The sequence below is a fragment of the Candoia aspera genome, chromosome 5 (assembly GCF_035149785.1).
Source record: "Candoia aspera isolate rCanAsp1 chromosome 5, rCanAsp1.hap2, whole genome shotgun sequence".
NCBI lineage: Eukaryota > Metazoa > Chordata > Lepidosauria > Squamata > Boidae > Candoia > Candoia aspera.
The window spans coordinates 10,868,290-10,889,859 of NC_086157.1; the positions used below are offsets into that span (position 1 = coordinate 10,868,290).

Consider the following 21,570-nt stretch of genomic DNA (forward strand, 5'->3'; position numbering starts at 1 on the left):
CTCTTACTCTTCCTTCGCTGTCCTCAGCTGCGCTGGAAGGAGATTCCCGCCCCCCCCCCCCCGCCCGGCAGCCTCTCGCTTTCTTTTCCTGAGGATCGCTGGAAGGGTCCCCCGGAGAGCTTTCAGGCTGCCTCCGCTTGACCCTCCCCCGCAGGGTCGTTGGGCGGAAAAAAAAAAGGCGAGACCGGCGCGCGAGGTCCGCCGCCTGGCGCTGGGCGGCGGCGGGCTGGACAGCTCAGCCCCGACCCGAGCAGCCCAGGGAGCGGGGGAGGAGCGGATGGCCGGGAGGCTCCTTCGGGGCTCGGGAGCCTCGGCTCAGATCGCGGGAAGGCAGCCGCCGGCCGGCCGTGGTGGGCTGCTCGCCGCCGCCGGCCTCCCCACCCCCACTTTCTCCTCGGCACGGGCAGCTCGGGCACCGCGAGGCTTCTATCGCCGGTAAGTGGGGGAGGCTGACCGGGGCCTGCTGCGCTCGAGCGTCGGGACAGAGCGGCGGACCCAGCAATGTGCCGCCCCGCGCGCCGCCGGCGTTGGGAAGCTCGCACCTCGCGGGGAAGCGCCCGGGGAGAGGCCGCCCCTGCAGAGACCCGTTCCTGTCCTGCCGCGCTCCGCCGCCCCCGTTGCAAAGACGCCCGACCCACGCGCCGCGCGCCGACGGTTCGGCCCCACCGGCCGGCCGGGAGAATGCTGCCGGGAGGCGGGGGGGCAGCCGGGCGTGGCGCGCTCCCCTCCGCGGCTCCTCCTCCGGCCGGCCGGCCCCTCCTGACTGCCGAGGAACGCGCCTGGCGCTCCGACGCCTCCCGAGGGCCGCCCGTGGCTCGGCGCGTTCCCGGCGCAGAGAGAGCCGCTTTCGGCTGCTGCGCCTGGCAGGAGGGGGCTGGCCCCGGCGTTCCTCCGCGCTCTCCGGTCCCTTCGACGGGCCAGTCGCCGGAGCCTCGCCGCCGCCTCCGCTGGGAGCCTGGAAGGCGAAGGCTTCGCTCGGCCCAACCGGCGTTCAGCTGCGGGCGCTGGGCTGGGCTGGGGGCAGCGTTTGGCCCGGCCAGTTCGGGTGGCGCGGGACGTCCTTACCTGCGCCTGGTTACCGCAGCGGCTCTTGGAAAAGGTAAGCAGGGCCAGACCTGGAGAACAGTTGGATGGGAGACCACCAGGAAGTTCTAGGGATGTCTGGGAAGTTCGAAGGCATCCCACAAAAAGACACAGTAATGCTTTACTGTGTTGCTGACCACCCCCCACCCCTACTTATATGGGTCTGGGATATCCACCAGGAATCTAGTCTGACTTAACAAGACTTTGCTTTTTACTTGTGCATAAATATTTGGGGGGGATGCTCAGGAGATTCAGCCTTTTTTAAAAATCAGGTTCACACAGCACCCTGAACCAATAAAGTAGCCAAATAGGCTGGGTTCTTTTCACATGCTGAGCCACAAAAGAATTAAACCAACCTTAACCCTAAGGACGTTTAGGGTTTGATGCCTCTAGGTTTTTACTGATAGGATTAATAGATGTGTCTGTGAAATATTCCGGAAATGAACATTAGACATAAATTAACACTGAAGCATTTTATATGCCAGAGGAATATTTCTTATAGGTATGGTGACCATATTTTCTTGGAAAAAATAAAGGACAAACTGAAAAAAGGGCAATTTTGAAAGAGATTCATAAGGATATTTTTTTTAATTGTTTATGTTTGTAACTTTCTTTTACAAAGGAAAATTCAAGTGCAAAACCAAGAAAAACTTTACAAAAGTGCACATTCTATAAAAAAAATCTAAATACATTTACATATGTAAATTGATTTAAAAAACAACAATTCGATTTTCATATTTTTCGCATGAATGTGAAAGACTGTGCATTGAGTGGTACGATTTGTATGGCAAAAGTTAAAGGACAAAAATGAGTTTTTGAAAAATAAGTAACTCTAAAGGATGGCTTTCTGAGATGCAGGGCTCCCCTTGTAATAAAAGACATTCAGTTACTGTATCTATAGGCCAAATCTGATCTCATCTAAAGACTGACATTGATACACGGAAAGCCTTTCTGTCTTTTAAGGAACAAAAGGTATTGGCACTAGTGATGCCATCAAGATTTGAAAATAAGAGAGGGTCAGGGAAGGAGAATGTGGTTTGTTTGGTTTGGACTTGGTGTGTTGTGCAAACCCACCCAAGCAGCAGTGGTGAGTTGTAAAGGCCCACACGTGATCTCATGATCATAAATGGGGGGGGGGGGGCTGTGCTGCCTCTCCTTGACTTGGGTTTTGTAAATGGGGGCTAGGGAGGGGCAGGAATGAGCCAGAGAAAGTTGCAGCTGTGAGAACGTGTGGAGGAGGGAAGAGGGGGCCGCAAGAGGTGAGGGTCAGAATGAAAATTGGGAGAAAGGCGGGCTGCACGTGATCAAAAGCTGTCAGGAGGACAGCTAGAGTTCACATGCTGATTTTGAAATGCATTACCTCGCTCTTTGGCTGCAGGTTGCTCCTGAAAGGTGCAATCCTAGAAAAGTTTCCCAGAGCAGTTTTTTAGCAGCAGCAACAAAAAGAGAGTCATATTTGCAAGAGGGAGAGAGAAAGAGAGCTTCATCCTCAAATATTCTTTTAAAGCCCGACCAAAATAAAGAAATCACTCAACAGTAGATTTTAGAACGGGGGGGGAAAATTGTTGCTGTCAGCAGGAACTAATTTTTCTGGGTCATGCTCCCCATTTTTTTTTTCTTGTTTGGGGGTTAAGTGAAGTCTCCTTGAAGTCCGGTTTGACTCCAAGTCATTTCCAGACTGTGTCTGTGAGGTTTGTCTTGCAGCAGGTGGCTTGCTGTTTTGCCCCTTCAGTAAGGTCCTTTTAACTTCCCAATTGAGCTTATCCCTTCGTGGTTTCCCAGCCAGCCACCAACCTGGCCTGACCATGCTTAGCTTTGAAGCCCAGGCAAGGCCTGCCAGTTGCCACTACTAAGAGACAAGAGTTTCCCAGGGGCAGCGCAGGTCTGTTAAAGCCTTGGTGAGGCTTAATGCATGCATTTTCCACCTTTGGGGCAAAAAGGATGAAAAATGGCCCTCTCAAAATCAGCTTTTTTGCTGCTGAATGTCAGTGGGGCACTCTGGGGGTGCTCAGAGAGGACTGGGGCAAGAATAGGGTTGGAGGGCTGTACGTGGGTCAATTGCTGCCCTACCAGGGAGATGTTTTTAAGAGCAATGTGTTGCTTTGTTGCATTGCAGAGGGAAGAAATACGCAGGAGCATGGCGGCTTTGAACTGGAAGCCGTTTGTGTACGGAGGACTGGCTTCAGTCACTGCAGAATGTGGTGGGTAACTGAATTCTGAAATAATTGGGTGAAGGATTACTGCTAATTTATAAAACTGCCCAACAGAGTTGTTTAATTAATATGGAAATGACCCTCGCTTACAAACTTCGATTGGCACAAAGATCTTTGCATGCTCACAAGGCATAGCAGAGTTGGGCCGGGCCAGGATGCCACAGGGGTGGGGCCATTCTCTATTTAATCTAATTTAATGCAAAAGTGACAGGTTTTCATTTCAGTTTTGGAATCAGCAAAAAATCCAGTAGAAGAGAATATCTGCAGCTCGGAGTTGAGCTGTGGAGGCCTTGGTGCTCTCTGAGCTTGGCTGTTGGCTTGCAAATGCTTCATTACCCAACTGGGTAACATCAACAATGCGTTGATGATGTTACTTAAGTGGGTAGTGAAATGTCTGCAAGTCAACAGCCAAGACCAGTGAGTGAAGAAGGCTGCCAGGTGAATTGGGTGGATTGAATGGGCAGCTGCTGGGGTGGGGGTTGAGGTTTAGTGAAGTGGCTGGAAGATTGGTGAGGAAAAGAAGTGGTGGTGCAGGGGTTGGTGCCGGAGAAGGATGAAATTCAGAAAAAGGCAGGTGAGGACATGCATGCTAGGTGGGTAAGCAGTAGAGAAGCATGGGGAATGGAGGAAAGAGGCCAAGTGTGGGGTAGATGCAGGAAGAAGAAGTATTGGAGGGATGGTGAATGGCCAAGGGAGGGTCACGTGTTGCTCCCAGTATACCTGACCTCACACGTGACCTGCATTTTTTGCATCCTGAACGTATAGAAATGGATTGTATAAACTTGACCTCTGCTGTGAAGAAGGACCTCATGGTCCATGTCTTCTTACTGTATCAAGGAAATACCACCCCTAAGTTTGGTGTAGTGGTTTAAGGCACCAGGCTAGAAACCAGGAGACCGTGAGTTCTAGTACTGCCTTGGGCACGAAGCCAGCTGGATGACCTTGGGCCAGTCCCTCTCTCTCAGCCCTGGGAAGATGGAGGCAAGGACAAACCACCTCTGAAAAACCTTGCCAAGACTACTTCAGGGACCAGTCCTGGCCGCTGCAGCAAATCAAGAAATGACTTGAAGACATGCGCACAGTGAAGACCTCAGTGTTATGTGCATCTTCTAAGAGAGAAATCCCACTGTGTACAGAAACACTGATTCCTTAGAAAGAGTGTAAGGAAGGAACAGGAATACAATAAATTCTCATTCTTAAGGAATAACCTAGTGATAAACAGATAGAGAAGAGAAATTGCCACATTAGTTTAGGGTGATTTAAAAAAGCAGAAAGGGCCTAATAGCCCCTTTCCTGTTGTTGTTTATTCGTTTAGTCGTTTAGAGCTTCCGACTCTTCGTGTCTTCATGGACCAGCCCACGCCAGAGTTTCCTGTCGGTCGTCAACACCCCCAGCTCCCCCAGGGACGAGTCCGTCACCTCTAGAATATCATCCATCCACCTTGCCCTTGGTCAGCCCCTCTTCCTTTTGCCTTCCACTCTCCCTAGCATCAGCATCTTCTCCAGGGTGTCCTGTCTTCTCATTATGTGGCCAAAGTATTTCAGTTTTGCCTTTAATACCATTCCCTCAAGTGAGCAGTCTGGCTTTATTTCCTGGAGGATGGACTGGTTTGATCTTCTGGCAGTCCAAGGCACTCTCAGAATTTTCCTCCAACATCACAGTTCCAAAGCATCGATCTTCCTTCACTCAGCCTTCCTTATGGTCCAGCTCTCGCAGCCATATGTTACTACGGGGAACACCACCATTGCGGATCTTTGTTGTCAGTGTGATGTCTCTGCTCTTAACTATTTTATCGAGATTTGTCATTGCTCTTCTCCCAAGGATTAAGCGTCTTCTGATTTCCTGACTGCAGTCAGCATCTGCAGTAATCTTCGCACCTAGGAATACAAAGTCTTTCACTGCTTCTACATTTTCTCCCTCTATTTGCCAGTTATCAATCAAGCTGGTTGCCATAATCTTGGTTTTTTTGAGGTTTAGCTGCAAGCCAGCTTTTGCACTTTCTTCTTTCACCTTCATCATAAGGCTCCTCAGTTCCTCTTCGCTTTCAGCCATCAAAGTGGTATCATCTGCATATCTGAGATTGTTAATGTTTCTTCCAGAGATTTTAACTCCAGCCTTGGATTCCACAAGGCCAGCTTGTCGCATGATGTGTTCTGCATACAAGTTGAATAGGTAGGGTGAGAGTATACAGCCCTGCCGTACTCCTTTCCCAATCTTAAACCAGTCCGTTGTTCCGTGGTCTGTTCTTACTGTTGCTGCTTGGTCGTTATACAGATTCTTCAGGAGGCAGACAAGATGACTTGGTATCCCCATACCACTAAGAACTTGCCACAATTTGTTATGGTCCACACAGTCAAAGGCTTTAGAATAGTCAATAAAACAGAAATAGATGTTTTTCTGAAACTCCCTGGCTTTTTCCATGATCCAGCGGATATTGGCAATTTGGTCCCTAGTTCCTCTGCCTTTTCTAAACCCAGCTTGTACATCTGGCAATTCTCGCTCCATGAACTGCTGAAGTCTACCTTGCAGGATCTTGAGCAAGCCCCTTTCCTACCTCACTTAAATTTTAATCTGACATCATTCTAGCCCAGTGTTTGTCAACCTTGGCAACTTTAAGAGGTGTGGACTTCAGCTCCCGTGACTGGCCGAGGGATTCTGGGAGTTGAAGTTCACACCTCCTAAAATTGCCAAGGTTGAGAAACACTGGGCTGGCCACTCCATGCATCTGATGAAGTAAACTGAAGTGAATTTTATTGTAAACCGCCCAGAGTCCCCCTCTTTGAGGGAGATGGGCGGTGATAGAAATTTGAAAAACAAACAAACAAACAAACTGCAACTAAACAAAAGTGTATGCCTTTTAATAAAATTCGTTAGTCAGAAAAGAAGCTACCAGACTCCTTCAGAAGAAAAATCAGAACCAAACCTTCATTAGAAGGCTGATGTTGTCCTTCAAGTGGTTCTTAAAGAAGGCATGGCTACTTAAAAGGACCATGTATGGATTTTGTTTCTTCTGCCCAAGATGGGAGGCAGACAGATTAGGAAGCACCATCTGAATGACCCCTATCTGGACAATAAGGGAGTGATTTCAGGCTGTTCCCATGAAATTCACTGAATCTTCTGTTTCCATAAGTATGTTTTTGTAGAGTTCCAAAGTTTAGCAGGCACGCAATGGGATCCAGCATTATGATCAAATTGCTCTGTGGGAGGAAGATAGGACCCCAGTACATGGCCCGCTTCAACCAAGGAATGCAAATCAAACAGACTTTTGACTAAAACCAATTTTTAACCAGCTCAGCACTGTTTACAATAATTTTTACTAAGGTGTCAGGGAAGAATCTTTCCCAGCCTTACCTGAAGATAACTAAAACCTTGTTTTAAAAGCATAGGCAAAGAAAATCACATTGCAACAGAAATCACAGGTGGAATTATATGACCAGCTTAGAGACAGAAGCATAACTTGATCAGGGTGAATTCGCTACTTTCATGCAGGGACTTACTCTTAGTTGCCCAACCAGCATTTCCTTTCCTTTCAAAAGGGCAGTTCTGATTCTAAGGCTTGCCTGAAACAGCTGAGCTATACATTTTGCATTTTAAAAAGGAATTTAAGAAGGAAGAATTTTTTTAAAAGGACTCTTCTTTAAAACTAAGTTTCTTTCAAACTTAATCTGCATTGTTATTGACTTTTAAAGACTTTTATTGACTTTACAGTGTAAACTGGGGAAAGGAAAAAGGGAAGAAATGTCCAGGTTAAAAAAAAGAGAGGGACAGCAAATTAGTGGTTTAGAACAAAAACTTAAAACTTCTAAGCCTTCAGTGTAACTGGATGGTTTCAGAAGCGGTCAGAATATTATTATTTTTAAGAGAGTACCTTGCTAGGAACGTGCCTTTCTACTGTCTGAGACTCGCTCCATAACTTTGTGGCTCCTGCTAGTATTTTTCTTCCACCAGCATTTGATTTGTTGTCTTAACTTGTGTGGTTAAGAGTTTACTTTTTGTATTTCACACTTTACTTAGTCTTAGTGCCTTGAGCAAAACTGTGAGTTCTACACAATAACAATAATACTCAGATATTCTAATAGGACAGTGGAATGCGGAATAGGGGATGGGAATATGACGTGTCATAGAGAATTTGGAAGGTCTGATAAATATACATTTTAATTTTGAAAATAAATAGATTTTTAAGACCGCTTCCACCCTGTCCGTGTATATTATTTAAACAGGCGTTACATATATTCTGTCCATTTTATGCTAGAAACTAGCTTTATCTAACTCTGGAATGTGTACGTATTTGTAAATTTATAATTTATAAACTAACCAGTTTTCTCTTGGGGATGAAGGTACTTTCCCAATTGATCTGACAAAAACACGTCTCCAAGTACAAGGCCAGAAAAATGATGTAAAGCATAAAGAAATCCGTTACCGTGGAATGCTTCACGCATTAGTGAAAATATTCAGGGAAGAAGGACTGAAGGCCTTATACTCTGGGTAAGATTTCTAATATGTGTGTTTTGTGTATTGCTGAAAACAGTTTAAACCGATGTATCTGTATGTACAGGTAGTCCTCGCTTAACGACCACAATTGGGACCTGAATTTTGATTGCTAAGTGAAGCAGTCATTAAGCAAATCTGACCTGATTTTATGACCTTTTTTGCAGTAGCTGTTAAGTGAATCACTGCAAGTGTTAATTGAACCACATGGTCGATAAGTGAATCATGTGGTTCTCCCATTGGTTTTGCTTGCCAGAAGCCGGCTGGGAAGGTAAAAAATGGTGATCATGTGACCACAGGATGCTGTGATGGTCATAAATGTGAACCAGTTGCCAAGCGCCCAAACCATGATCACGTGACTGTGGGGACACTGCGACAGTCATAAGTGTGAGGACCAGTCATAAGTCGATTTTTTTCAAGACCGTCATACATCTGAACCATCACTAAATGAGTGGTTGTTAAGCAAGGACTACCTGTAGTTAAATAGTTGGTTGACAGACTTGTGAGTTATATTGTGGATTTTTAGATTACCTTAAACCTAACAGTTTCACCCAGTTCCGAGTCACATCCTAGCTTATTTTCCTAGTGTGTTAATTGATATTAAGCTGGCATTTCCCACTTAGGAAAAAGACAGTTAAATGCTTCATCTTTGACAGAGCTATGAATGGTAGAGCTTTTTAAGTGCAAATATTGCTTTTAAAGTTTGGGGTATTCTAAATCTTTTCCCCCTGCTGTATACATTTACACATGCATACACATTCATCCATTCCCAGGATTGGTTAGTGTATGAATGTGTTAATTCTAGAAAAGCTCAGTGTTCCCTGGAATGCTCTAAAACAAGCTAATCCAGAGCATCCAGAACAAGCTAATCGAAAAGTTCTGAAATAAAATCTTTTGGAAAAGGAGCATTCCCGTCTCTCCTGCTTTGCACAGAGCTGTTGGTGATTTCTGCATTTATAGACTCTTCAGAACTTGGGTCTGAGTTGGTAGAAGTCCATGTCCCTAGTTGAGAACTGTTTATAGCAGCAGCTAATTTAACCAGTAATAATGGATATAAGAGAGCCAGTTTGGTGTAGTGGTTAAGGCACCACACTAGAAACTGGGAGACTGTGAGTTCTAGTCCCACCGTAAGCATGAAGCCAGTTGGGTGATTTTGGGCCAGTCCCTCTCTCTCAGCCCTAGGAAGAAGAGGGCAAGGGCACACCATTTTGGAAAAGCCTTGCCAAGAAAACTGCAGGGACTAGTCCAGGCAGTGACCAGGAGTCAAGACTGACTGAAAGGTACCAAATAAATAAATAAATACAAGCCTCTCTTCATTTGTGCTGGTGGTCAAACCATCCTTGGAAGCCCTGAGCACTTCTGCTGCCCTCAAGGCAGTCGTCATCTCCTCGCCCCAAGTATTGCGTGTTCAGAAGACTGCAGGAAAGCCAGACCCCTGATTTTATTTCCATTTTTTTTTGTTCTTGCAGAATTGCCCCTGCTATGTTACGCCAGGCCTCTTATGGAACTATAAAAATAGGCGCATATCAGACCCTGAAAAGAATATTTATCGAACGGCCAGAAGGTGAGCAGATTTTCCAGATCTGAGCTGCGTTTCTTAGATCAAAGCTAAAGAGAGGTCAGAGTAGGGACTGTAGGAAGTAAGAAGAGTTTCAGTACAGTGGTCAGCTGTATTAAGAAGTTTTGATTGACATTGATTGATATGCCATCAAGTTGGTGTCAGCTCTTAGTGACCACATTAGTAGATTTTCTCCAGGAAGATATAAGGGGATGTAGGTAATCCATAAGATATATGGAGTAGGTATTGGAGTGTGCATTGTCATCAGAGTAATTTTGTATGGTAGGTGATGTCATTTAACCTACCACACAGCATTGTTAAGATAACGTCTGGCCTGCATTAAACTCATACTGGCTAGGTTTTGGCGGAACATTAATCCATAAGGTGGTTAATTGGTTTGAGCAAAGCTTGTTAGGTGAACACAGCACTGAGTTTTGTTCACCTAGGTTTAGCGTGTTGGCAACTGATTGCAAGCCATGCAAAGATAACAACGCCCTGGTTCATTTAGTGGCTAAACTATGATTTGCTTTAACTCTGTGGTTATTGTAGAAGCCACACTTGCTCGGACTGTACAGTGGATTAAGCCAAGGGATTCCCTTTATAACTCAGCATGTGTGAAACCAACTCACACTGGAGCGGCATGAGTTTGGTTCTTTTGACATAAATGTGTGCCTATCAGCAGGCAGATTTAGCATAGCTCATCATAAGGATCAGAACATATGCAAGGAAAGCACGTTCTTTCATACATATATGTAAGCTTTCCTGCCATTCTTTCATCTGCCTTCAGTCAGGGGAACCCCAGAGCAGGTTGCCTGTCCCACTGGAGTGACCTAGCTAAGGGGGCTATTGCTCCCTGAATAGGACTTGGCTTCCTATATTAGATGAACATTGCCAGTCTGTGTCAGCATGGGTTCACTCTGCGTGCCCAACACAAGTCCAGCAAAAGTGGTGTTCTGCTATCACTTTTTCAAAGCCTGCTAAAGTGGGTAAAACATTGGGTTCTGTGTTGTATTGAGCACCCGTTTGGTGTAGAGGTTAAAGACATGGGCTAGAAACTGGGAGATCTACTGTAGTCCCGCCTTAGGCACGAAGCCAGCTGGGTGACCTCGGGCCCATCGTTCTGTCTCAGCTCCAGGAAGAAGGCAACAGCAAACCACTTCAAAAAATGTTGCCAAGAAAACTGCAGGGACTAGTCAAGACTGATCTGGACACCAAAATATAGAGGTTGAGTGTAATGAACATTTTTGTTTCTGAAACAGATGAAACGCTGGCCGTCAATGTATTGTGTGGGGTTCTGTCTGGTGTAATTTCATCTTCTATTGCTAACCCCACTGATGTCTTGAAGGTAAGCTTCTACTTCATTTTGCATCAAAGGCCCAACGATGCTTCAGATAAAGCAGGCTGAAGCTAGTTTTTTGCGAACTTTCTGAGTAACCAAAAGGCTTGGGGTGTGTGTAAAACACAAAGCCAAAACACTTTTGACGTAATAAACCAAAGAAGGTTGGGGATTCTGACTTTTTGCTGATCTGATTACTTTTCTGGTTCTCTTTTCAAATTACATTATCCTTTCAGAGGAGAATAAGATACCTGCCATTGCTTCTTAGCTGTTATAGAAAAATGTGTGTAAATACAGAGATGTAAATAAGCATCATAATAAGTAAAATAGTATGGTGCTTGTTCAGTTTTCAGATTACCAGTAATTTTCAGCCTAGCTTTAAAACCCAATTAGCCTTAGCTGCTTGCTTGTTAGGACCTTACAAAGGGAATGCAGCATAGCTAGTTCTTAAGTAGCTCCATCTGGCATTTGATATCATTAGCCATTATAACTTTCTGAATCATCCATTTGGAATGAGAGTTGATGTTCCAAAAATGTCTCAGTTCCTTCCCCAAGTAGTAGAAGGAAGGGATTGGAGACCTGCAACATCGGTTCACTGATGGGCACTGCAAGATTTCATCTTTGCTCCAGATAAAGAGGAAACCTGAATAAGATTCACTTCCCATTAAAGTGGAACCAGGTTTGTTATTTGGGATTTCTGTTAGGCCTGGCCCTGCTTCTGGTGGTCCAGATTGATCAGTCTTGGAAAGCAAGGAAGAATCATGTATGTTCAGGCAACAGGCCCCTGCAGTGTGTTTCATGTCGCACTGGCATTGATGTGTTTAGAAATCATCAGCATTAACGTTAACAAGGACCTTCTGCTGTAGCTTGCTGTCAATAGAGTACATGACTTGTATATAGAAAGTCCCAGCTGCTGCTTCCCACCCTAAAAGGACCAGGGGTGGGTTTATGTGGAAGTATAAAAAAACCTCGTGTGGCGCAGAGTGGCAGGTGGCAGTATGGCAACCGAAACTCTCCCCGCGACCTGAGTTCAATCCCAGCGGAAGCTGGATTCTCTCTCGGGTAGCCGGCTCAGGCCAACTCAGCCTTCCATCTTTCCAAGGTCGGTAAAATGAGCACCCGGCTCACTGGGGAAGGTGATGACTGGGGGAGGCAATGGCAAACCACCCCTCTCCATAGTCTGCCAAGAAAACGTCGTGAAAGCAGCGTCCCCCCAGAGGGTCAGACATGACTTGGTGCTTGCACAGGGGACCTTTCACCATAAAAAAACTACACCCAGGCAGAGTAAATAATATTGGCTGAGATCAGAGATAGGCAGTTTGGAGGCCACCTTTCCTCTTCCTGTCTTGCCTGAGGGTTGTAGGGATGGGACTGAAATTTTCAGCCCCCCTCTTCTTCTTCTTTTTTTTAAGTTTTGGGATTGTTAAGGGGAGATGAATCTTGCGGAGGCTTCAACTAGCTATTTTGCCCTTAAATGTCTGAATAGAAAAACCTGGCACATTTTTCTTGGGGACTGGGGAAGGTTTAAAAGCAAAATGGGTACTTTAAGTAGGACTGCAGATACCCAGACAATTGCCAGTTATTCGTTGCTGTCTATAGGGTATCCAGATCTTTCCAGCCTTGATTTGCTAACTTAAATCTCTTTTGCACTACTAAGCCAGAGAAGGCAATCTTTCCCCCTCTGTTGGACCAGCTCCTATCCTGTCTTTCTCTTCTCTTGTATTGTTAATATATCCCCAAGAGAACACTCTGTTGGGGTCATCATCATCATAAAAAAAAACTTATCTGTACTGCAGCATGTCATGAGAAGAAAATAGCTGAGCACATTGGCCATGTCTAATTTAGGAACTAGCCTACATTCTCATTCCTCTGTCTCTCCATTATAGCAGCTTTCCCTGCTGTGAGGGTGATGCAATTCTAAATGAGCACCCAGCTCTTGAATTTGAGTTATTCTCCAGGAATTGGAAAATTGCTCTCAGCCTAATTTCATGCTTCCTTGGTCTAATTTTAGAAGTCTTTGATAAGACCTTAAGAGCAACCTACCATTTTTCTAGTAATCTACTGTTTAAGGGGAAAGAATAGGGAAATAGAAAAATGTTGGAGGTTGGGGGGGGAAGAGATGTTGGAAAAAGCATCTGTGTAGAACATTAGCTCTGGCCAGATCCCATACTTGTTTCAGCCCTGCCCAGCGTAGCCACGTGATGTCACTTCCCACGAGATATGCCTTGAAGACTATGCTGCTTGAGATAAAAGCTTGCCCATTGATGCTAAATGTTATAATTATTTTTCACAAAGCAATTTTTTTTGTTTTTCCTACTTATGAGGCTTTATTTGCCTGCTCCTGAATGAGAGGCCTCATAGCAGTCTTTGAAGGAAAATTTCTTGCCCTTAATGTCGGATGTTTATGCCCATTTTTTAAAGTCCTTTACATCTTGGAGGTGAATTTTCCCATTTATATTTTGTACTTTGGAATAGAAGCCCGGCAGCCTCTTTGCATTGTGTTTTCCTTTCTAGCCAATGGGAAGTGTTGTTTCCAAAAAAGTGGACGTAAAACACATTATACAGAAGGGACAACCTTTCTTCTGTCAAGGGCTACAATCTCAGAGCTTCACATTTTAGATAGGACTGAAACAAGGAGTGAGTGAGTTGAGCCAGAACCCAAAGTTGGCAGAGATACCATGTTCTTTTCCTGTTTTATCTTTCTGGACATTTTCTTCTCTCCTCCCACCCCCCCGCCCAAGGGCAAGAGGTCTAAAATGACCTCTCAAAGAAGGCCTTTGAAATTAAGCTACCCACCCCTGGTTTAAAGTTACATATGAGTCAGATGGATGTCAGTTGTTCTGACTGACTGCCCCATGGGTGGGATAAGACGCATTCTCGTTTCCTTGCGGAAAGATTGCATGTATGACACGTTTTCTGTTCTGCTCTGTTCTTTCCTTTATATCCCAAATAAATCCTAGATCAGAATGCAAGCTCAAGGAAGCCTCATTGAAGGTGGAATGATTGGCAACTTCATGAATATTTATCACAACGAAGGCACTAGAGGCTTGTGGAAGGCAAGTTATTAAATACCTTTCAGAAATGTGCCCGTAGTTCTTCTGTTGCAGCTGGGAAAGTCCAGGGGACAGGCGCTTCAGAGGCACTCCTTTTGGATCAGGCAGAAATGTGTTTTTGAATGTAAAGTTGAAATTAATAATATCACACCTATCATGGTTATAGATATATAAAAATATTTCTTGATTTGTGGATTCATTGGAGTTTTCTCACTGAAAGTGTCTAATGCTGTAAAGAGCTCCACCCACTTACTGTACAATCCATGATATGACCTGGAAATTAATAAAAACACACTAAACCTGTAAGAACCTGTAACAGGAAAATTGGGTGGGCGGGGAGTTTCAGGTTTTTGATTTTGCTACAATTGACAGGTTCTGGTTAGGATTTTCTGTTGGGGGAATAAAAATAATTCCGATTCTCTCAGGATGAGTGGCATCTTGTCTGCTCAGCAGAGTCGCTGGGAGTCGGGCGGCATATAAATTTAATACATTATTTTTATCTATTTATTTATCAGAAATGTTTGGCTGAAGAATAGCTCCAACATAGGAAAAGGTGGAGAGGGAGTTTGCTGATTCAGTCCCAGACAGCCCACCTCTAAAAATTGGAGCTAAAAAAAGAACCAAATGCCCTCGTCAGCATTTTTCAAACTATGTTCTGCAGGAGCCCAGAGTTTTAAGAGGATGGGATGGGGTTGTGTGAGAACTAAAGAGGAAAAAAGGGGAGCTCTGGGAATGTTTTTAAAATAATTAGTAGGTCCCATGGCCTGAAAAAGTTTGAAAATCCCTACTCGAAGCAAAATGTTCCTTGAGCTTCCAAGTTGGGGAGAAACTGGTTATGGGTGCTTCCTCATCAGGGTAGGACCATTTTTACTGTGTTGAATTCCATCCTTGATCATACAGGAATCCCAAAGAGAGAGCAACCCTCCAGATTTTCAAAAAAGCTTTTTTTAAAAACATTAAAAAAAAAGATCGATTTATAAAACTTCTATCCCATATTTTCAGAATTAAGGACTAATTTATTTATTTTATTTTTAGCCCGCCTTTATTATTTTTATAAGTGACTCAAGGCGGCGAACTATACGCCTTCCTCCTCCTGTTTTCCCCACAACAACAACCCTGTGAGGTGAGTTGGGCAGAGCGAGAGGGGCTGGCCCAAGGTCACCCAGCCAGCTTTCATGCCTAAGGTGGGGCTAGAACACTCAGTCTCCTGGTTTCTAGCCCAGCACCTTAACCACTATCCCAGAGTAGAGTAGTTCAATAAAGGACTTAATATCAAAAATAAAAAGTGTAAATCATTTGTTAAAGAACACATGGCTTTATTTTACAATACGGTTCTCCTCTTTTTTCTCACAGGGAGTCTCTCTTACCGCTCAAAGAGCCGCTGTGGTCGTTGGTGTCGAGCTGCCAGTCTATGATCTTGCCAAAAAGCATATAATTCTCAGTGGGTTCATGGGAGACACAGTGTATACTCACTTTCTGTAAGTCCTGAAAGAAAGGTGCAAGCACAGAATGAATCGACAGACTTGCCCAAAGGGTTTCCAAGTTGAATCAATCTGCATGATTTTAACCAGAGAAGGGAAACATTCCGACCTCTTCCACTCATACTTTGGGAAAACAGAACAAGCCATACTTGCTGTTCTGTTTTCTCATTCCCTGGGAAGGAAAGGGTCATGGTGGATAACACTCCTCTGAATTTCTGTTAGAGCAAGTTTCACATGCGGCTGGGTTGGAGCTCTGGCATCCAACCCCATCGATGTTGTGAGAACGCGGATGATGAATCAGAAGACTTTACGAACTGGACCCCAGCATGGCTACAAGGGGACTCTAGACTGCTTGCTTCAGGTCAGTAGACTCCCTTTAGTAAGAACACAGTTAGATCAAATACACTTTCCTGAGCAAGATTTGGAGTGTTCTGGGTTGCAGAGCATGGAGACCATTTGGACTGTGATTGTAATCATGATTTGGTTCAACCACCACCAGTCCCAACCTTCACAGGCAAAAGATGTTAAGAGTACGTGACCTGTATATGGGGAGGTGTGGTCCAAAACATCTGGATAACATCTGTTGGTTAATTATGAACTGACCTTTAGACTCGCTTTGCCTTCATTCTTGGTGCACGTAAGGAGAGGAGAAGCTTCCTGCTTCTTTTTTAAAGCAAAGTGCAGTTTTCCATCAGGAAGAAGCCTCTTGCTTGAACTCCTGAGGCTTAAGCTGTGTAGGGAAGAGGTTTCTCTCTTGCACACAAGGAGGCTAAAAGTGCATGTGGGTGGGAGACATACTCAGGCCCAAGAGCTAATCCATCCACAGCCCCTCTCCCTTGGGTCTAATAATGGACTGGGAGGGGTGGGGGAACAAATCACCAGCCCTTCTCTTTCCCAGTATTGTAATCTGTTTCCCAGGTTCAATCAACTTCAGGCTGCCTCAAGAAGTTCTTCCCAAAGAACAATTCTTAGAGTAACTTTTAGCCGGAGATCCTTAAGAGCACCTTCTTATGGAGCCAGTTTGTAGACACACCGGCCAGGGGGCTTGAAGGGAGGCTCTTACCCCTAGTGGCAAGGCCCACCATCCAGTCTTCATTCATCCTTGGTGTGTGTTACGGGATGGGCTATGTTTCTGTTTGCAGATAGGGAGAGAGATTGCATCGCCTCTGTTGAGCGTGGGTTACAGAATATTCAGAAATTCACATTTATTTTTCATAGACCTGGAGGAACGAAGGTTTTTTTGCATTGTACAAAGGATTCTGGCCAAACTGGTTGAGACTTGGTCCTTGGAATATTATTGTATCCTTTTCCCATAAATCTTCAAATGTCTACATAAAATGTAAAATTCTCTTTTTTAAAAAAAAAGTGAGTATGACAAATGAACGTAGTACTTACTTAGTTTCTCTGTCTTAAAATCTTTCTGTCTAGTTACCAATTTATTGCAGGGCGCTTACAATTTCAAATGTCATTTAGTCGACAGTAAGAATCCTGCACTGGTACATAATCCCATGGAAGCAGATGCTTTCTGGATATTCATTCACTCAAGGCTGGTTCCTTTTCTTCACTGATAATAGTGGGACCATAATAGCAGGTGTATGTAATTTTTATTTACAAAGTTATTTAATTTCTTGCTAATTTGTATCATTTTTGTTGTTTGGTGTAGAGATTGAAAATACTTTGTTTCACTTGCTTTTTATCCTATAAGAGAGCATTCTGTAACAAGTGTGACGTATTTGATACTTTTTAAGACAGATTGCTCTGACTTCCTTATTTTGAATTACACTAGTGAGTGACTGATGTTGAAAATTGTCTGTTTCAAGATCTTGTGACTCAAACACATTTTCCATGCCACAAGAACATAGGAATCTCTATGGATGTAGTTGTTTTCTTCATTAAAACGTAATTGTTAAGTGAGGCTTCATAAGATACTGGAATGGGAACTCTGTTAAGAAATTTGGATATACAAAATTTTGAGGGTTTTTTTTTCTATCTATTCTATTCTTAGTCCCCTTAAGTGATGTCACAATAGTTAAACCAAATCAAAACACCTTTAAAACCATGCTAAATTTTAAATGTTATAGAATAATAGCAGGCAATAAAGCTTATTGATTAGACGTAATAACAAGAAGATAGTAATGATAAAGTTCAAAATTTTATCACCGGTAAAGTACAAGTTGGTGGCTTGTAAAATGGGGACTGGAGGTCCAAATTCAAGATTCTTATATGGTTTTATTCATTTATTTTATTTCTATGGCCTCCCATCTCAACAAGTGACTCTGGGCGGCATGTATGTATATGATATATACATGTCAGAGCAAGCAAATATTCATCCATGCCTTTTTAGTACAGTCTTAACCTCCAGTTGTAAAAGTCTGGATGGAATTTTAAAAAGGACTTAGAATGCAATAGACAGGGGAATTATTACTTGCATAAAAAGGAAGCAAAATTCTATCTAAAGATAATTAACAAAGCTACCTGTTTCAGACACTACAAGAAGGATGAGCAGATTTGCTGTAAAAACAAGATGAAAGGGAACTAGATATAATTAAAGAGCCTTTTTCATTTAGGAGTAAGACTCAACACTGCCTTTTTTCCTTAATTAAGGCACTAGTTCTTTGTAACTTACGAACAGCTGAAGAACTTGGACTTCTGACATTCTGAAAATTGAAGATGTTGAGTCATCTGCTGGTGAACCTAACCCTCAAGTGTTCTTTCAGGGATTATTCAACTAAAGATTGCAGAATTGATGAAAGCAAGTTGTTGGTGCAAGAATGTTAAATCTTAAAAGTTCTCAAGTATTACAGAACAGGGTGTAGCTTGAGACTGGAACAGACCTTAGCACTGGGTTTGAATTTCATCTTTCATAAATGTTATGAATATTTCAATATTAGGACTTGACATGTCAGAATGGGAACAAGTGAAATTAACAATTTGGTGTAGGTCTTCTTTCACTCTCTGTTCGTTTAGAACAGTGTTTCTCAACCATGGCAACTTTCAGATGTGTGGTCTTCAACTCCCAGAATCCACCAGCCAGCCATTATGGCTGTGGAATTCTGGGAGTTGAAGTCCACATGTCTTAAAGTTGCCAAGGTTGAGAAACACTAATTTAAAATCAGCTGTTTCCAGTGGTCAATAGCTAATGTGTTCACAATTTTGAGAACTTGTACTTTATACCAAAGACTAGGCCATGGAGAAACACACTTCATAAAGCATCCCATTGTATGGAGTGGCATTGCATAAATAATGTGCAAAACGTGTCTACAAAAAAGTTGAAAACCCTTTTTCTCTTGAAACACGTCAGTGCCATTTCTTTTTAAATTTAGCATTACATTAATGCTGAATTAAATTCATTAGTGTGAGGTTTTGGTAGTGTCTTAATATCCCCCCCCCCCAGCTGACAATCTGAGCAGATCTAATCTCATATATTTTTATTTAGAAAGGTTCTGTTATGGGCAGCAGATGAACCTTGCATAAACACCACTTCAGCATGCTTTCTGGGGAGTGGTTAAGTCACTACCCTACTCCATGTTTTGAGAGAATAATAATAATAATAATAATAATGAGCAATGTTGAAATTATGAAGACCCATTCATATATGCCAGGTTATTACAGGTATATTGTATTCAGGTTAGATTATGTCTCAACAGACCTGATTTTTCTTCCATCTCACTGGGCTGTGTCCAGAGAATCCAATAAGATCTTAAGTCCAGACAATTTTTAGTGGTGGTTAAGACAAGTACATAACACCATCATTTCCCAAAGACTGCTGCCTTATGTATAAGCAAGCTCTTCTTCCCAAGATATTTAGGAATAGAGTTGCCATGGCTACAGACATGATTTTGGGCCTACATGGGACCACTGCTTTGGAAAAGCTTCTGCCTGTCTTGCCTTCATGGCATAGACACACGTAATCTTTTCAGTCCAATAGGAATTTTATATATGTTTCCAGGTCTGCATAAAAGTGTTTTTCATGTAGGATTGTGGTGTTGGCAGTGGTAGTTTAAGATCGTTCAAGTGACTTCCTTGAGACACTTGTCCAGAGAAGAAGTTGGACTGCCAGCTTGAGACTTGCAAACTCAAGCCACATTGATCAAACATTTTTATTATACTTGACACACAAATGATAGTGTTTTCTCTTCTTGGAGAACAGCTGCACTGAAATCTGCATGCTGACCAGGTCAACTTCGCTAAAACCAAAGGTTAATAATGTGTTTGTACACCATGTTTGTAGATTTTGTTTCCAGAGAGTGCCTTTAGAGGATATGAATATAATAATAGTTTGTGAGTAGAAACAAAGATTTAGGTACCTGTATGGAAGTAGTTGAAATAATTTGCAATACAGTTACAATTCCAGCAGTACACAGTTTAAGGAATGTCAGTTTTCCATTCAGTGTGAAGATGCACAAGCCACTTTTTACATTCACATTAACAAATGTTTCTTTTGTTACAGAGTTTTAAAGGTTGGAATGACAGGTTGTGCTCTATGGTCACTTCATTAGGAGTATGTGAAAAACGGGTAAAATATCTTTGTGTGAATTGTGAAACAAGCTGAGGCTCAACCCATGAGAGTAATCCATGGATTTTGAATTCTAAGATTCAGACCAGTTTTTAATAGTTGTTCGGCAGAATATGTTGAGACAAAACACGAACAAATTTCTTTTTTAAATTAAAAAGCAGCTATTTTCATTATTAACTAATCTATACTGAATTTATATTCCGTCTTCAAGGGCACAGACAGCTTTTACAGAGTTGCAGATATACCTTTTTTTCCTTTTTGTTTATCAGCAAAGAAAAGTGTAACGTTTTTGTCAGTAACAGATATAGATGTCCTGTACGAGCCACAAGTCCAACATGCATATCATGATGTCATTGTGCAGATGATGCTAATAATGTATTTTGCACAATTTGGGTAATGACATCCTTCCTTAGCAGACACCTGATGGCAGCTTGATCTTTCGATACCAAAATGTAATCTGTATTTTTCAAAAATATCTGTCTTTTCCATGGTGTGTGTAGTAGTGTCTTCTCCAGCTCTCCTCTTTCCACTCAGATCACAAGGAATGAGTGGCCATATGTGAAACACTCACAATAAACGTCTGGGGATTGATTGAGTTACACATGGTAGTTCATCCCTAGTACCAGCATTCCAGCATTAGCAGCTTCAGCAGTTGTGCATTTAGTGAAGTCCTTCATGCAGAAGTCGCCACGTGCACCCATCAAAAACAGGAAGATCTAAAAACTGGAATACCAACAGTGGGGAAAAGGCTGTTTAATACCTAAGCAGATGTGTGTATTTTTTAATGGCACATTTTTTGCTACTTCTTTTTCCTTTTTGTTTGAGAAAACCATTTTTGTCTGAGAAAACCATTTTTGTTTCCTTCCAGTCTTTGGTACTGGGAAGTCTCTGGAAACTGCCCCCCTATGAATTTAGATAATGGAAAACTTCTGAAAATCAGGCCAAGAAGATTACATGGTAGTGATTACCAAAGGGTGATCAAGTGATCTAGGCATTTGGTTTCATCAATAAACAGCGCAAACTAGCTGTTCAGAAATGTTTTCCTGGATTATATTTGGGAGATTTGTTCCTGTAAGGGTATGTGTGTTCCATAAAAACACATTCTTGGTAAATTAAAATGGCAATTCCTTCTCATGCTGCTCCATTGAATTGCTAGAATGGTGTATTAAAATGAAAGCAGTTGGTTTAACGCCACAATTTTTCAAAATTGTTAACACGCCTGTTACAACTATTATGCTGTCAATGCCCATTTTGAATGTTTATTTGCCAGGCTGTTAATGGCTGTTGTGGTAATGCTATTTATTTGTGCATGTTCTGCACGGTTGGTTAATAAGCTTTCATTATTTAGTAAGAAGAAGGTCATCTGGATTTTTTTAAGGTCATGCAGAAGAACATTAAAATTGCTGTTTGTTAATGTCTTCCTATCATGGGAAAGTTTTGACTTGGATGTACCTTTATCTGCAAGAATAAACTTCATTATTTTGTCTTACTTAATGTTGTGTGTCAGATACATCCAGTGAGAAATGTTTTTGCAAATGCAACCAGACACAAAATGAGCAATTCTGGGACACGTACATAGTTCCAAAGGCTTTTTGCAGTGTAACGTTTAGTATAGTGGTCCTGGTTCAGCGGTCTCTAGGTGGTTCTAAGGAGTTTCTTGGGTGATTCTGGGGCAGTCACTTCCTGTCGGAATGATTGTGTGAATAAAATGGTAGGCGATCCCGTTTGTACCACCTAGAACCCCTTAAGGGAAAGATAGGATATAAAGAGATGAAATTAAGCATCAGCAGCTCTCATTATTCAGGGAGGCTGTGTTCCAGGTAATAACAGTGGATAATGAAA

The 21,570-nt window shown here is 42.9% G+C and overlaps 1 protein-coding gene across 1 annotated transcript; it reads left to right on the forward strand.

The window, feature by feature from the left end:
- Window positions 1-997: 997 nt before the first annotated feature.
- On the forward strand, window positions 998-21,217 carry SLC25A30 (solute carrier family 25 member 30). The gene is made up of 10 exons (XM_063304586.1): window positions 998-1,099; window positions 3,200-3,284; window positions 7,634-7,781; window positions 9,254-9,348; window positions 10,602-10,687; window positions 13,639-13,738; window positions 15,089-15,209; window positions 15,435-15,573; window positions 16,431-16,511; window positions 17,824-21,217. The coding sequence occupies exons 2-10, from the start codon at window positions 3,221-3,223 to the stop codon at window positions 17,863-17,865; spliced, it is 876 nt and encodes a 291-aa protein (XP_063160656.1). The 5' UTR covers window positions 998-1,099; window positions 3,200-3,220; the 3' UTR covers window positions 17,866-21,217.
- The last annotated feature ends 353 nt before the right edge of the window (window positions 21,218-21,570 follow it).